Source organism: Protopterus annectens, chromosome 8.part0, assembly GCF_019279795.1.
Source record: "Protopterus annectens isolate FY-2018-M chromosome 8.part0, PAN1.0, whole genome shotgun sequence".
In the NCBI taxonomy this organism is placed as follows: domain Eukaryota; kingdom Metazoa; phylum Chordata; order Ceratodontiformes; family Protopteridae; genus Protopterus; species Protopterus annectens.
This window is the reverse complement of record NC_056741.1, coordinates 381,278,486-381,292,909: the sequence shown is the minus strand read 5'-3', so window position 1 is coordinate 381,292,909 and position 14,424 is coordinate 381,278,486. Positions and strand designations below refer to the sequence as shown.

Below are 14,424 nucleotides of genomic sequence, written 5' to 3'. Positions count from 1 at the left end.
GTCACGCCTGACACAAGAGGTCAGTTCCCCCCTAGAGGCAGAGGGGGGAACAACAACAGACGCTGTCCAAGAGGCAGAGGGGGTCTGCAGAATCAGGGTAGCAGAGAAACCGTCTCTGACAAACCCTTCCAGCATCCCTGAGGTGCTGCCCGACTGTCCACCTTCGGAGGCAGTCGGGGGAAGATTATCGCTGTACCCACAAGCCTGGCTGTCCCTCACTCAAGACAAATGGGTGCAGTCAATTATATCCGAGGGTTACAAAATCCCCTTTATCCAAACCCAAACGATTCAAATGGGGTCTCTTCCAGACGTTCCACCCAGTCTAAGGGAACAAGCAGCACTAGAAATATCAAAGCTGCTAAAAAAGAGAGCCATCCAGCCAGTCCCAGCAGACCAACTAGATCCGGAGTCTACTCAAAGTTCTTTTTGGTACCAAAAAAAACAGGGGACAGGAGGCCAATATTGGATCTCGGCAAACTAAACAAGTTTGTAAAAAGAACAAGGTTCCGGATGGTCACGCTACAGTCCATTCTACCCCTTCTGGGCAAAGACAATTGGATGTGCTCAGTGGACCTTCAGGATGCGTACTATCACATCAAAATACACAGGCGCTCCAGAAAGTTTCTCCGCTTCCGGCTGGGGGCCAGTCACTACCAGTTCAGAGCCCTGCCCTTTGGTCTCACTACAGCCCCCCGAGTGTTCACCAAATGTATGGCAGCGGTTACGGCTCACCTGAGACATCAAGGATTCCAGGTGTTTCCATATCTAGACAACTGGCTCCTCAATGCCACCACCAGGCGTCAACTTCTTCTAGCCAGAGATTACACCATTCACATTTGCAAAGAGCTAGGTATCTCTCTAAATTTTGAAAAGTCTGCCTTGTCGCCTTGTCAGTCTATTACCTTCATAGGTGCCACCTTGGACACCGTTCAGCTCTCAGCAAAGTTAACTGAGCAAGAGGGTCTTAGATATTCAAAATAATGTTCACGTCCTCCTTCAGAGCAAAATTCAGGCCAGGTATGTTCTGAAAGTATTAGGTCTCATGGCGGCAGCCATCACGCTTCTTCCCCTTGCCCGCTTTTACATGCGGCTTCTTCGGTGGATGCTTTTCTCCCAGTGGTCCTTCCAACAGCTCCCTATGACACACAAGATCTTAATAACTCTATCTTGCAAAAAACATCTGTCTTGGTGGATGGTCTCCCCTCAAGTCCATCAAGGCACACCATTTACTCCCCCCCCCCCCCCGGTCGCCACGGTCACCTCCCTAATTGGGTGGGGGGGGCATTTTCAGGACAGTCCGTGGCACATGGCAATCTTTCGAATGCCACTTGCATATAAATGTCCTGGAGATGAGAGCAGTGCTTTTGACTTTGCAAGCCCTCCAAGACTCTCTTCCCGTGGGGACTATTGCAATTCAAATGGACTATATGTCCGTAGTATGGTATATCAACAAGCAGGGCGGAACCAAGTCCTATCCCCTGTGTCGAGAAGCACTCCGACTCTGGCAATGGGCGATCTTTTCTCAGCGGTTTCTGATAGCAACGCATATCCCCGGGAAGTCCAACGTCATAGCGGACAGGCTGAGCAGAGCTATTCTCATGCCCCACGAGTGGTCCCTCAAGCAATCGGTGACGGTGGAAATTTTTCGGAAGTGGGGGTTTCCTTGCTGCGATCTTTTTGCAACACCACAAAACAGCAAGTGCCTCGACTTCTTCACTTTCTTCCCCCTTCCAGGCCATCCCCCCAGAGACGTTCTAGTCCACGATTGGCCTCGGGGACTTCTATACGCTTTTCCCCCCTTTCCATTAATTACACAGATAATTCAGAAAGCTACCGCCTTGAGAGCCAAGATGATTCTCATTGCCCCTTATTGGCCTCGACAGATATGGTTCCCTTTCCTGCATCGTTATCTTTTGGAGCAGCCTTGGCATCTGGATCCAGTGCCAGATCTTTTGGCCCATCAGTCAGGGCAGCTGCACCAATCCCTCCAATCTCTCAAGCTCACAGCTTGGTTGCTCCACTTCTGTCCCTAGCCAGGCTTCCAATGATTTCAAATTCTGTCCGGGATATTATCGTAGCTTCCCTTAAGTCTTCCACCAGAAGGATCTATGCTAGTAAATGGCAACATTTTTCCTTCTGGGCAAAGGCTAGGAATATAGATCCCTTCACTGCTCCAATACACTCGGTCTTGGATTTCCTAGCTGAAAGTTTTCATTCAGGATCTTTTTCCTCCACAGTAAAAGTTCAGTTAGCAGCCATTTCAAATTTTCACATAGGCCTGTCGGACTCCAGTATCGTGTCCCATAAGCTTTGCAAGGCATTCCTCAGAGGTATCTTTTTACTCAAGCCTCCGATCAAAGACCCCCCACCACAGTGGGATTTAAACTTAGTTTTAGCATCCTTGATTCTCCCTCCCTTTGAACCTGCGGCTTCCTGTTCATTGAAGTTACTTTCCTGGAAGACACTCTTCCTAGTCGCCATTACATCTGCTAGGAGAGTATCTGAACTTCATGCCCTTTGCATTCGTCCTCCTTATTTAGTTTTCCACAAAGACAGACTTTCTCTAAGAACTAACCCATCTTTTTTACCCAAGGTGGCTTCTCAGGCAAATTTAAATCAATCTATTGATCTTCCAGTTTTCTTCCCTAATCATTCAAACAGGGCGGAGCAAAAACTGCATTGCCTGGACGTTCATCGTCAGCTCCGCTACTATCTGGATAGAACTAAACAAATCAGGAAATCTGATAAACTCTTTTTATCTTATGCAGAAAGTAGAAAGGGCCTTCTGGTATCCAAAGTAACCCTGTTTAGGTGGCTGTCTTCTGTGATTACCTGTATTTATCAACTCAGAGGTAAAGAAATGCCTTCTAGGCCAAGAGCCCATTCAACCAGAGCGTTAGCTACCCCAGGACCAACTGTCTGGGCTTGGAATAGTGCAAGATAAGGTCCCTTAGAAGAAGGGAAAAACCTCTCGTCTGTCCAGGCTAGGGGGATGGTGGGCGGGACGCAAGAAAGAAGGCGAGAGAAGACAACTAACTTTTTTTCCCCCATCTGTCCAGAGCTCTGGAATCCCTATCAGAGGGGGCAGGATTTTTACCAGTGGAAGCTTTAACCCCTTTTGGACCCTGAGAAATAGTTTCTGGGTCCACAGCAGGGTTTTTGTAAAGAAATTTATGAGAGTCAGGGACCCTGTAGTATCTGTCTGGCTTTACTGGTGCAGGGGTTAAAGAATCTGGGGACAGACTGGATTCAGAAAAAACATCATCAACAATACCAAGCACAGGGGGGGATAGCAAAGGGCCTGTGTTGAGACGATAAAAGGAAGTCTCTGAGCCTTTTCTTGGATTCTGAGTAATCCTGGTTATCCCAATGGAAATGCTCCCTCATGGTGTGCAGAAAAAGTTTACACTTCTGCTACTTTAGCTGTAAGAGCTTTAAACTGTCAGTTTCACATGCTTAATATCAGCAGTATCTCATGTCATTGTTAAAGCAGAAAATTGTTAAAGCAGAAAATGGTTACAAATATAGAAGGTCCTGACTGTAAAGAAGTCCAGGATTTATTGCATGCAGTTGAACAAGTGGGAAAGCATACTCTGCAATGTGGTTTTGATTCATTAGAGGCTTCTTGTAGAGCCGCAGTTACAGGCTCAGTTATTCGAAGACATGCTTGGTTGAAAGAACAAAGTTTAGCTGACCATGTTAAAATGAAATTATTGGATGCTCCACTACAGCATGATACCTTGCTGGTGTTAAGGCAGAAGAGGTTTTAAAGAAAATGGAGGATAAAGCAAAGTCAATGAAAACTGTGAAAGATTTTTTTACAGGTTCAACCACCTAGATTTAGCAGGAACTGGCCTTCAAAAAAGTGGTCCTTTCCTGTGTCAGGCCACAGAGAGGCAGATACAGACGCCCAAGAGGCAGATCTTAGCCCCAAGGCTCCTACAGACCTAAACAATTGGGTGCTTCAGCCCCCAAAGGAGGAGAAGACAAATCACAACCTTATAGGAAACAGTCACAATGACTTCCCTCTGCAAATACCATGCTCTTACCAGTTGACAGCACCCCTAGGGGGAAAGCTAGCACTTTTCTCAAAAAATTGGCACATGATCACCCAAGACCAATGGGTGTTGAACATAGTTTCTCAAGGGTATAGGTTCCACTTCCACACGCTTGCAAAACCAAAAGGTATGCCAAACCTGCCACCAAACCAATGGGCAGAGGCACAAAAACAGATTGCAGCTCTTATGGATATGGGAGCTATTCAAAATGTTCCACAAGAAGAACAGGGCCAAGGATTTTACTCAAGACTTTTCCTAGTACCCAGAAAGGACAAAGCATGGAGACCAATACTGGACCTGTCAATCCTAAATACTTTCCTGGATGTTCCAAAATTCAAAATGTTAACACTACAACTCTTGCCCATGCTGGGCAAAGAGGCTTGGCTAGTTGCTTTGGATCTCAAGGAGGCATACCTGCATGTCCCAATCAGACAATCGTGCAGAAGATACCTCAGATTTATAGCAGGCTCAATGCATTATCAATTCTCTGCACTGCCCTTTGGCTTGTCTACTGCGCCCAGGGTCTTCACAAAATGCCTGGCACCAGTAATTGCATTTTGCAGACAAAAAAGAATTCAAATATATCCCTACTTGGATGACTGCCTTATTCAAGCAGAGAGCAAGGACATTCTTCTAAAGGACCTGGAGTTTGTAAAAAGATTACTAATTTGCCTAGGGTACACAGTAAACGAAAAGCAATCAAAACTAGTGCTCTCTCAAGAGATAATAGTCCTGGGTGCAAGCTTAAATACAACTACCCAGATGGCTTATCTCACGCCAGACAAACAAAGGCAACTGACTCATTACTTTCAAATGATGGCAACAAAGACCCAGCTCCCTGCAAGAAAAATTCTGCAGGCCCTGGGTTTCATGGCATCTTGCATTCTACTAATTCCATATGCCAAACTGCATATGAGGAAACTACAATGGTATCTAAAGTGTGTTTGGACTCCGCATTGTCACAGCCTAGAGACAATCATAACCTTTATTCCCTGCCTACAACAGGAGTTTTGATGGTGGTCTCAGGCCTGTCACCACAACAAGGGACAACCTTTCACCTTACCTACAGCCAGGCAGACAATAACAACGGATGCATCAGATTATGCCTGGGGAGCACATATGGCAGGAAAATGTATTCAGGGCACGTGGCCCAAAGAACGAATGCATCTTCACATCAATCGAAAAGAGATGCTAGCTGTACAGAATGCCCTGACAGCCTTCAAGGACCTAATAACATCCAGGACAATTATTAATAAAGACGGACAATACCACAGTTATGTGGTACATAAACAAGCAAGGGGGCACACATTCCTACCCCCTATGCAGACAAGCCATGACTTTGTGGAACACAGCACTGACTTACCAGGTACATCTGCAAGCACAATTCCTGCCAGGAACAAAAAATACACTGGCAGACGAACTAAGCAGAAATCTCATGGATCCTCACAAATGGAAGCTAAATCCACAAGTGTTCAACATAACAATGGAATGGAGACGCCCAGACATAGATCTATTTGCCTCCTCTCACAATTGCCAATTACAGAAATTTTGCACACGGACTTATCACTCTCAAGCATGAAAATTGGATGCTCTATCTTTCAACTGGAAAAACCTGACAGTCTATGCCTTCCCTCCGATGCCTCTTCTCACCAAGGTGCTTCTAAAAGTCAGACGAGAGGCCAAAAATTATCCTGATTGCACCAGACTGGCCACGCCAGCACTGGTACCCAATCCTAAAGATTTTGTCCCAAGGCCCGCTTTGGCCTCTGCCTCAAATCCCTCATCTTCTGACACAGCAAAACAATCAGATTCTGCACAGTCAACTCAGAACCTTTAAACCTTGCAGCATGGCAGATAATGTAGCCACTCAGACTGCACCTCTCTCTAAAGCTTATGGATGTAATTTTGGAAGCCAGGAGACCCAGCACTAGGAAATCTTATGTGGAAAAAATGGAAGAGATTCTGTGCTTGGAACCAGGCACAAGGGCCCGACCCACCGGTCCCTAATATGCCTCAGATTTTACAATATCTGACTGAGATGTTGGACAAAGGCGTATATTTTTCTTCTATTAAAATCCATGCTTCTGCCATTTCAGCTCATTACAATACGGATCCTCCTATTTTTTCACATCCTCTACTACGACAGTACCTCAGAGGGGCAAAGAATATAAGACCCCCTAGGAGAGCACCAGTACCTACTTGGGACCTCAACTTTGTTTTAGAAAAACTAACACTGCCTCCTTTTGAACCAGCCAGCACAGCTGATCTAAAATTCTTGTCATGGAAAACTGCTCTGCTCCTAGCAGTAACTTCAGCAAGAAGAGTTTCAGAGTTACAGGCATTGATGGCTGTGGAACCTTTCCTCATTTTTCACCAGGACAGGGTTTCTCCAAGGACAGACGAACCCAACATTCATGCCAAAAGTTGTCTCCAATGTGGCCTTAAAGCAAACTGTTAATTTGCCTACTTTCTACCCAAATCCCCAGAATAAAGGGGAAAGACTTCTGCACTCTTTGGATATACACAGGCAGCTACGATTTTACTTGGACAAAACAAAAGCTTTCAGAAAAACTGATGAACTGTTTGTAGCATATGCTGCAGGATCACAAGGAAAACCTATTACAAAGCAGACAATCTCCAAATGGGTAGGACACTGCATCCGCTTCTGTTATGCACAACATGGCAAATCTGTGCCGAAGGGCATTAGGCCTCATTCTATCAGAGCAGCAGTCACTTCAGCAGCTTTCCTCAGAGAGGTACCAACCAAAGGCATATTAGAAGCTGCAACCTGGAGCTCAGTGCACACTTTTACCAAGCACTACCACCTGCCTCTCTCCTCCAAATCCAGAGCAGGCTTTGCCACTGCAGTTCTGCAGGGCTGGTTAGCCTCACCAAATCCAATCTAAACCCAGCCACCCTACCTCAGCTTTGGGATTCTACCCAAGTGTAATGACTGCAACAGTGAAACACGATGAACATAGTACAGTTGTGTACCTACCATAAATGTAGATGTTTGAGTGTATTCACTGTTGCAGTCCTGGTTACCCACCCTCCATCCCACTCTTTGTTGGGACTACTCTGTACTTCTCAACTCTATACAACCTATGTGGTGTATTTGCTTTTAGAAGAAGAAAATGTTTTTAGTGATATGTGCATGGTTGTTTGGCATATTTTTATCTTTACAGCCTTCATATCTGGGCGCACCTGACATCTGGGGCAAGAAAAACGGAAGAAAATGGCATCGGTTGCAACTTTTATACCCCTGGTGCAGACGTTAGGGAAGAGGCGACAGCAACCGACGCCGGACCAAGACTTTGGAACTCGGGCCGACTACGGGTTGCCTGCCAGCAGGATAACCCAAGTGTAATGACTGCAACAGTGAATACACTCAAACATCTACATTTATGGTAGGTACACAACTGTACTATTTTGTATAATCATTTTGGAGTCTGGCCCAAGTTCGTTGGTATGGTGTCTTCTGGTCTCCCGACTTCGGATATACCTAGGAAACGCAAAGACAAGGACTGCGACAGGCCTAGGGTTAAATCTGCCAATGACGCACTGGTGAAATTGTTCGTCAGCACAGCGGTAGTCAGTGAAGCGCTTTCGCAGCCCCTACAGTCCACAGATTTTCAGCCACAAGCCTCTGCCGAGACCTTTACGGAGTCCTCCATGCCCGCAGGCTGCTATTTCATCTTCAGACCCCTCCGCCTGTTGCCGCCTCAGATGGGTCCGGAGCTGCTTTTCGGGCACGGGCTTCTGATGCCTCTTCTTTTCGACATGAGACCAGAACCAGACCGACTACCTTAGTTCAGACTTCTGCAGTTGCTAGTCCTCCCGAATCCCTCCGGATTGCTAGTAAACCTTCCAGCCGCAAGCCTACTCACAAGCAGGCGTCGGCCTCCCCTCTTGTGCCTCGGTCCCAGTTGGTAAAGATGGCTGGAGATTTTCTTTCCCTGATTAGGTGCTCTCATCCCCCCCCCCCTTCAAAGAGGACTATGGAATTATCTCCTGATTTTTTTGTCTGTCTCAGATTCCGAGATTTCCAGTATGTCTTCTGGTGAAGGACATTCTCAACTTTTTTCTGGCTTTGAGGATTCCGATGCTGAGGACTCTATCCCATCTGCCTCCCCTCCAGAAGATTTTTCCTTTGAGGATACTTTGAATACCCTTAGATAGCATTTTAAATGGGAATGTCAGGATTTTCCACAGTCTAAGAAAATAATCAGGGAATTTTTGGATTTGCCTCAGCATAAGCCTCTGGCTATACCTCCAGTTTTGGAAGTTGTGGATGTTGTTTTCATGGAAGATTCTTTAACTCCTAATTCTGTTCCTCCTGCCCCCAGAAAACCGGGTAGGTATTATAAGGTTCCTGAATCTCATCAGTTCCTTTTTAAAAACCCTAATGCTGATCCAGAAATTATTTCTCAAGGCCCCAAGGGTGTTAAGGCTACTATTGCTAAAAACCCTGTGCCTTATGTTAAGGAGTCTAGGGCCTTAGACAGGTGGGGTAAAAAAGTCTATACCTCTGCAAGTCTTGCCGTTAGATCCGCGAATTGTCTTTTTCACATGCTTAAGTATCAGCAGCATACTTTGGAGGCTCTTAAGGCTAAACTTGGAGATATTCCTTCCATGACGGAGAAAAGGATTTACAAGACTTACTGAATTCTGCCACTTTAGATAATAAGCATTCACTTCATTGTGGTTTTGACACTTTGGAGGCTTCCTGCACAGCAGCAGCCACTGGTTCTGTAATTAGAAGGCATGCTTGGCTCAGGGAGCAGTCTCTTTCTGAACCTGTTAAGTCTAAATTGCTGGATGTTCCTTTGCACAAGGACAGTCTTTTTGATAATAAGGTTGAGGAGGAGGTACTGAAGAAGTTGGAGGATAAGGCAAAATCTATGCAAGCTGTAAAAGATTTCCTTCAGGTTCAGCCTCCTCAGTTTAGTAGGCATTATCCTTCCAAGAATTGGGCTTTCCCTGATCCTGGCAAGCAGGGTCGCTCTAGGCCTAGGGGTTTCAGATCTTTAAGAGGGCAGCCTTCTACCTCTCAAAGGGCAAAGCAGTGGCATTCTTCTTCTGCTAAATCGGGGAGTTCTAAGCCAGCTCCCCAAAGCAAACATTCTCATTGACTCCAGCCTTCTTGTGCCTACCTCTGCGGGCCCTGGGTTTCCTTTGGGGGGGAGGTTAGCCAGGTTCGCAGAGGTATGGTCTGCTATCACAGATGACAAACGGGTGCTCAATATAGTAAACCAAGGTTACAAGTTTTACTTTCACACCTTTTCTGTTTTACAAGGGTACCCAGACGTACCCAGAACTCTCAGGGCAGAGGTAGAAAGTCACATTTCTTCTTTACTGACTATGAGGGCTATAGAGCCAGTTCCTGCAAATCAAGCAGGCCTAGGTTTTTATTCAAGACTTTTTCTGGTACCCAAGAAAGGGGGCACTTGGCGCCCTATTCTGGATCTGTCTATTCTAAACACTTTTCTGGTGATTCCCAAATTCAAGATGCTCACCCTTCAACAGTTACTACCAATGCTGGGCAAGGATTCATGGCTGGTAACTTTGGATCTAAAGGAGGCTTATCTGCACATCCCAATAAGGGAAAGTTGCAGGCAGTTCCTTCGCTTCAGGGCTGGGAAGCAACACTTTCAATTTTCAGTATTGCCCTTTGGCTTATCTACTGCTCCCAGAGTTTTTACCAAGTGCCTGGCTCCAGCCATTGCTTTTTGCAGGCAGAGAAACATTCAAATTTATCCTTACCTGGACAACTGTCTCATTCAAGCAAACTCCCCAGAACAAGTAGAAAAAGATTTGGATTTTGTGAAGAACACTCTCACCTCATTGGGTCACACTCTCAACGAAAAGAAGTCAAAGTTGGTTCCTACAAGGGAGATTGTTTTCCTGGGAGCAAGTCTGAATACAGCCACCCAAATGGTATTCCTCCCTCAACAGAAGCATGACGATCTTTTGGCTTACTTCATGAACTTGGCAAGCATGACGCAGCTCTCTGCAAGGCAATTCCTGCAAGCAGTGGGGTTTATGGCTTCATGTATTATAATGATCCCATATGCAAGGCTGCATATGAGAAAACTTCAATAGTACCTCAAGAATCTTTGGTGTCAACCCACACAGGACTTAGACTTGATTGTTCCCCTGATTTCCTGTCTACAAATGGAGCTCCTCTGGTGGGCGACAGCCTGTTCTCAGAACAAGGGTCTGCCTTTCCGCCCACCGCCTGCCAGCCAGACTCTCACCACAGACGCCTCAGATGTTGCATGGGGGGCTCATCTGTAAGGCAGGGGCATACAGGGGACTTTTAAAGCAAGCAGCAGATTCATCTGCACATAAACTTAAAAGAATTGATGGCAGTGCAGCAGGCCTTGCTGGCTTTCAAGGACCAACTCTACCCTGGGACTCTGCTGATCAGGACAGACAATACCACATCAACAAGCAAGGGGGAACTCACTCCTACCCCTTGTGCAGACAAAGCATGAGACTATTGTCCATAACCATATCCATGGGCTTGCATCTAATAGCCCAGTATCTCCCAGGGAGGCTAAACACCTTGGAGGATCATTTGAGCAGACATGTTATGGATCCTCACGAGTGGCAACTGAACAAGAACATTTTCCATCGCATCACTCATCATTGGGGCACCCCACAAGTGAATCATTTCTCCTCTCACACCAGTCATCTCCTTCCAACCTTTTGCACCAGGGAGTTTCGCAACAAAGCTTGGAGGGTGGACACGTCCTTCCCATGGACACATCTCCCAGTTTATGCATTCCCTCCTATGCCTCCTCTTCCCAGAGTGCTGCTAAAGATAAGGGACGAAAAACCAAAGGCTATTCTGATAGCTCCAGATTGGCCCAGGCAGCATTGGTATCCCCTCCTTCACAGCCTTTCAATGGCTCAGCCTTGGCATCTTCCCCTGGTACCAGATCTGTTGGTTCAGGGAGGGGCAAAGTTCCTTCATCTTCAAACTCTGCATTTAACTGCCTGGCTAATACTTTAAATCATTCCCAGCAGGTGGTTGAAGTTCTTCATGAGGCCAGGAGGCCTAGCACCTGAAAATCCTATGCAGATAAATGGAAGAGATTTTTCTCTTGGATGCTGGCTAAAGGAGAAGACTCTTCTCATCCTTCTCTTTCCCTCATTCTTGACTACCTAGTAGGACTGCTTAATGGTGGACTTTCCTTTTCTTCAATCAAAATTCACGCTTCAGCAATTTTGGCTCATTGTTCTTTTGAGCAACCCATTTTTCTCACCCCTTGATGAAACAGTTCCTGAGGGGCACTAGTAATCTTAAACCTCCTACTCCTGCTTGGGATCTTAATTTTGTCCTGGAAAAACTTACTCTGCCTCCCTTTGAACCATCTGCCTCTGCAGATTTGAAGTTTCTATCCTGGAAGACTGCTTTCCTTTTAGCTATTACTTCAGCTAGAAGGGTATCTGAGCTGCAAGCCTTAATGGCAGTAGAACTTTCATTGTTTTTCACTCAGATCGAGTTTCTCTGAGAACTAATCCCTCCTTCATGACTAAGGTAGTTTTTGGTTTAACCCTTAACCAGTCTAGTCACCTGCCTACATTTTTCAACAATCCCCAAAATAAAGGGGAAAGGATTCTGCACTCTTTTGATGTGCATAGACAGCTGAGATTTTACTTAGAATTAAATCCTTTCGAAAATCTGAACAGTTGTGGGTTAATTTTATTCCTGGGGCTCAGGGTAAAGCTATTTCAAAACAAACCATCTCCAAATGGGATTGTTCATTGTATTCACTTTTGTTACCTGCAGCATGGGAAGGTTCCCCCTCAGGGTATTAGGACCCGTTCTACTAGAGCAGCCTCTACCTCTGCAGCCTTTCTGAGAGGTGTGCCTCCTAAGGACATTCTAGAAGCAGCTCCTTGGTCTTCTGTCCATACTTTCACAAAGCATTACAATCTACCTTTGTTTACTAAATCCAAGGCTGGTTTTGCTTGGCCTTCTTACCAACCCTTAATCTGTGATCCTTCCTCCACCCTTTGTCTTTTTCCTGGGCTTTGGGAATCAAACCATATGTGAGGACTGAAACAGTGAAACACGAAGAACATAGTACAGTTGTGTACACTTACCATAAATGTAGATGTATGTATTCACTGTTGCAGTCCTGGTTTCCCAACCTCCATTCCCCCGTTCTTTTCCTAAGGCACAGACTATATACTTTTTTTTGTATGACGTGTCCAGGGTGCTACCTTCCTGGGTTAGCCTTCTTTTGGGGGCTCCTGACAGTTAAGGCAAGAAAAACAGAGGAAATGGCGTTGGCTGCCTCCCTTTTATACCTGACGTTCTGACATCAGTTTTACAACCAGCGGCAGCCGATGTCATATACCAAGGACTCTGGTATTCGGACCAACTGAGGGCTACTGGGAGCCGGATAACTCCTATGTAAGAAGTGCAACAGTGAATACACTCTAACATCTACATTTATGGTAAGTGTACACAACTGTACTTTTTGAGTACACAGCATTTACAACTTTGATATGGCATCCACTGAAAAATGCTTAGGCCCCACTGGCCATACCATTTTAAAAAAATATGAGCGAGAGAGCTGAGTTGTGCTTAATTAAGGTACCACCTGCTGTTATGTGCTGTCATGTTTACTGGAGTAGTTTGTAGTAATTTTTTATAACTGTGCTGCTTTTTTTTTCTTTTCCAGGAGCACCATGAGGAAGACTTCTTTATGTACGTGGCCTATAGCAATGAGAGTGTGTATGGGAACTAGATCGCAGGATGCTGAATTTCTGCAAAACAAAGTTTAAAAAATGCCACAAAGTATTTGAGAGTTGCCAACATTTCAAAAGGGGAGAGCACTTTCAAATTGTAGTGTTATTTTTTGGAATAAGGAAGAAGCAGCTATGGAAAGATTAGCAATTGTGTAACGCCATATTGAATTAGAGACTGCGGTGTTCACATTTTTTTCTGATTTTGGTTTGATTTTTGATTCATATTTCTGCCAGGTTATATCTTTCATGGATCAGGGAGGGTTCAAGACTGTAAAAATGTTTTCACAAGGAATGAAAATGCCTTCTTGATGCTCTTTGTTCATCTATCGTTGGTTGGGTTTGCATTATGTATAATCGAGGGAGTAATTCATAAGTGAATATCCTCACAATCTAGGAAAAGTGCCTTGTGCATCTCTGACATTCACATCCATGTTTATAACTGCTGTTTAATGAACTTGATGATTTAGTAATAGAGAGAGTATTTTGCATCATTTCTTTTTGCAAAAGTACTCATTGTCTCACACTGGTACCCTGTTAATGAATGCTTTAAATAAGCAAATCATTTAAATGCGTTCTTCCTTTCATGATGTTTTACAAACTTTGATTTCATAAAAACATATATGAATCCTTAATGACAGACCAGGAATCCACAGAGAGTCTTCATACGATATTAACTATGGCATGCAAAGAGTAGATTTTTAGCCAGAGTCCTGATTATTTTGAGCCTTATATGGAGTCCCCTAGTTGATCACTGGCAGTTGTATGCAAGCACTTAATTTTAACATTTTATTAGCAAAAAAAGATGTTATTTAAAAGACTTGAGGTCAAAATAGAAAATATTTAAGGAATGTAACGCACCTTTTCTCAACAAATGGATGTAGGAACCTGTGAAGAACTCCACCCCCTTCCTCCATACAGTAGCACACTGTACTGTTTCTGATGCAGAAAGCAGACATTTAAGTGTGGCTCTTTTCAGTATTCATAGAGCTGCAGTTTGCCCCCATGTCATCATGGAGTAGAAGTATGGAGCTGGAGGATATGTCAGTGGTACCCAAACACATCAGCATTTGTAGTAGTGGGGGAAAAAGTAGATTGCATTAATTTTAATATTAACTATGTAAGATGTAATAGTATAGCAACAACAGAATGCTTTCCTATCTGAATGTGTAAATTGCTTTTATTTACCCAGAATGCCTTTTTACTGTATACAGAGTTCAGGCGGATATTCACAAGGCATCATTGTGAGTATATGAGCATAATGGCAGTGTTGGCATGTAAAATAAATTAAACATCAGGAAATGGAACTCACACTTCTGTTTTACAGAATAAGTTCTAACTTCCATCATCATTTGCAGTACAAATGTTAATATAATGTTAAATAAAGGTGTTTTGCAAATATGTCCCTTCTCCTTTATTTATGTGATATATAATTCACTGCATTTTCTACAAAATGTGCTGTTTGTGTTTAAGGTGTCCTGCAGCTTATAGGCAGTGTAAACATCCAGGATATTCTTTGTTTCATGTTCATGTTTCATTTGAGAAGATTAGGCTAGACTTCTTTTTATCAGTAGCTCGTCCCATTAGATATGTTTGCCTACTG

At 44.5% G+C, this 14,424-nt stretch overlaps 1 protein-coding gene across 6 annotated transcripts in view; it reads left to right on the top strand.

The window, feature by feature from the left end:
• Positions 1–14,222, top strand: part of LOC122808820 (gamma-aminobutyric acid receptor-associated protein-like 1) — a 404,699-nt gene extending 390,477 nt beyond the window's left edge. For all 6 annotated transcript variants that reach the window (XM_044079890.1, XM_044079891.1, XM_044079886.1 and 3 more), the window contains one exon: positions 12,758–14,222. In XM_044079890.1, the coding sequence (XP_043935825.1) occupies positions 12,758–12,823 (66 nt within the window). In that variant the 3' untranslated portion in view covers positions 12,824–14,222. The remainder of the gene's footprint in view (positions 1–12,757) is intronic.
• The last annotated feature ends 202 nt before the right edge of the window (positions 14,223–14,424 follow it).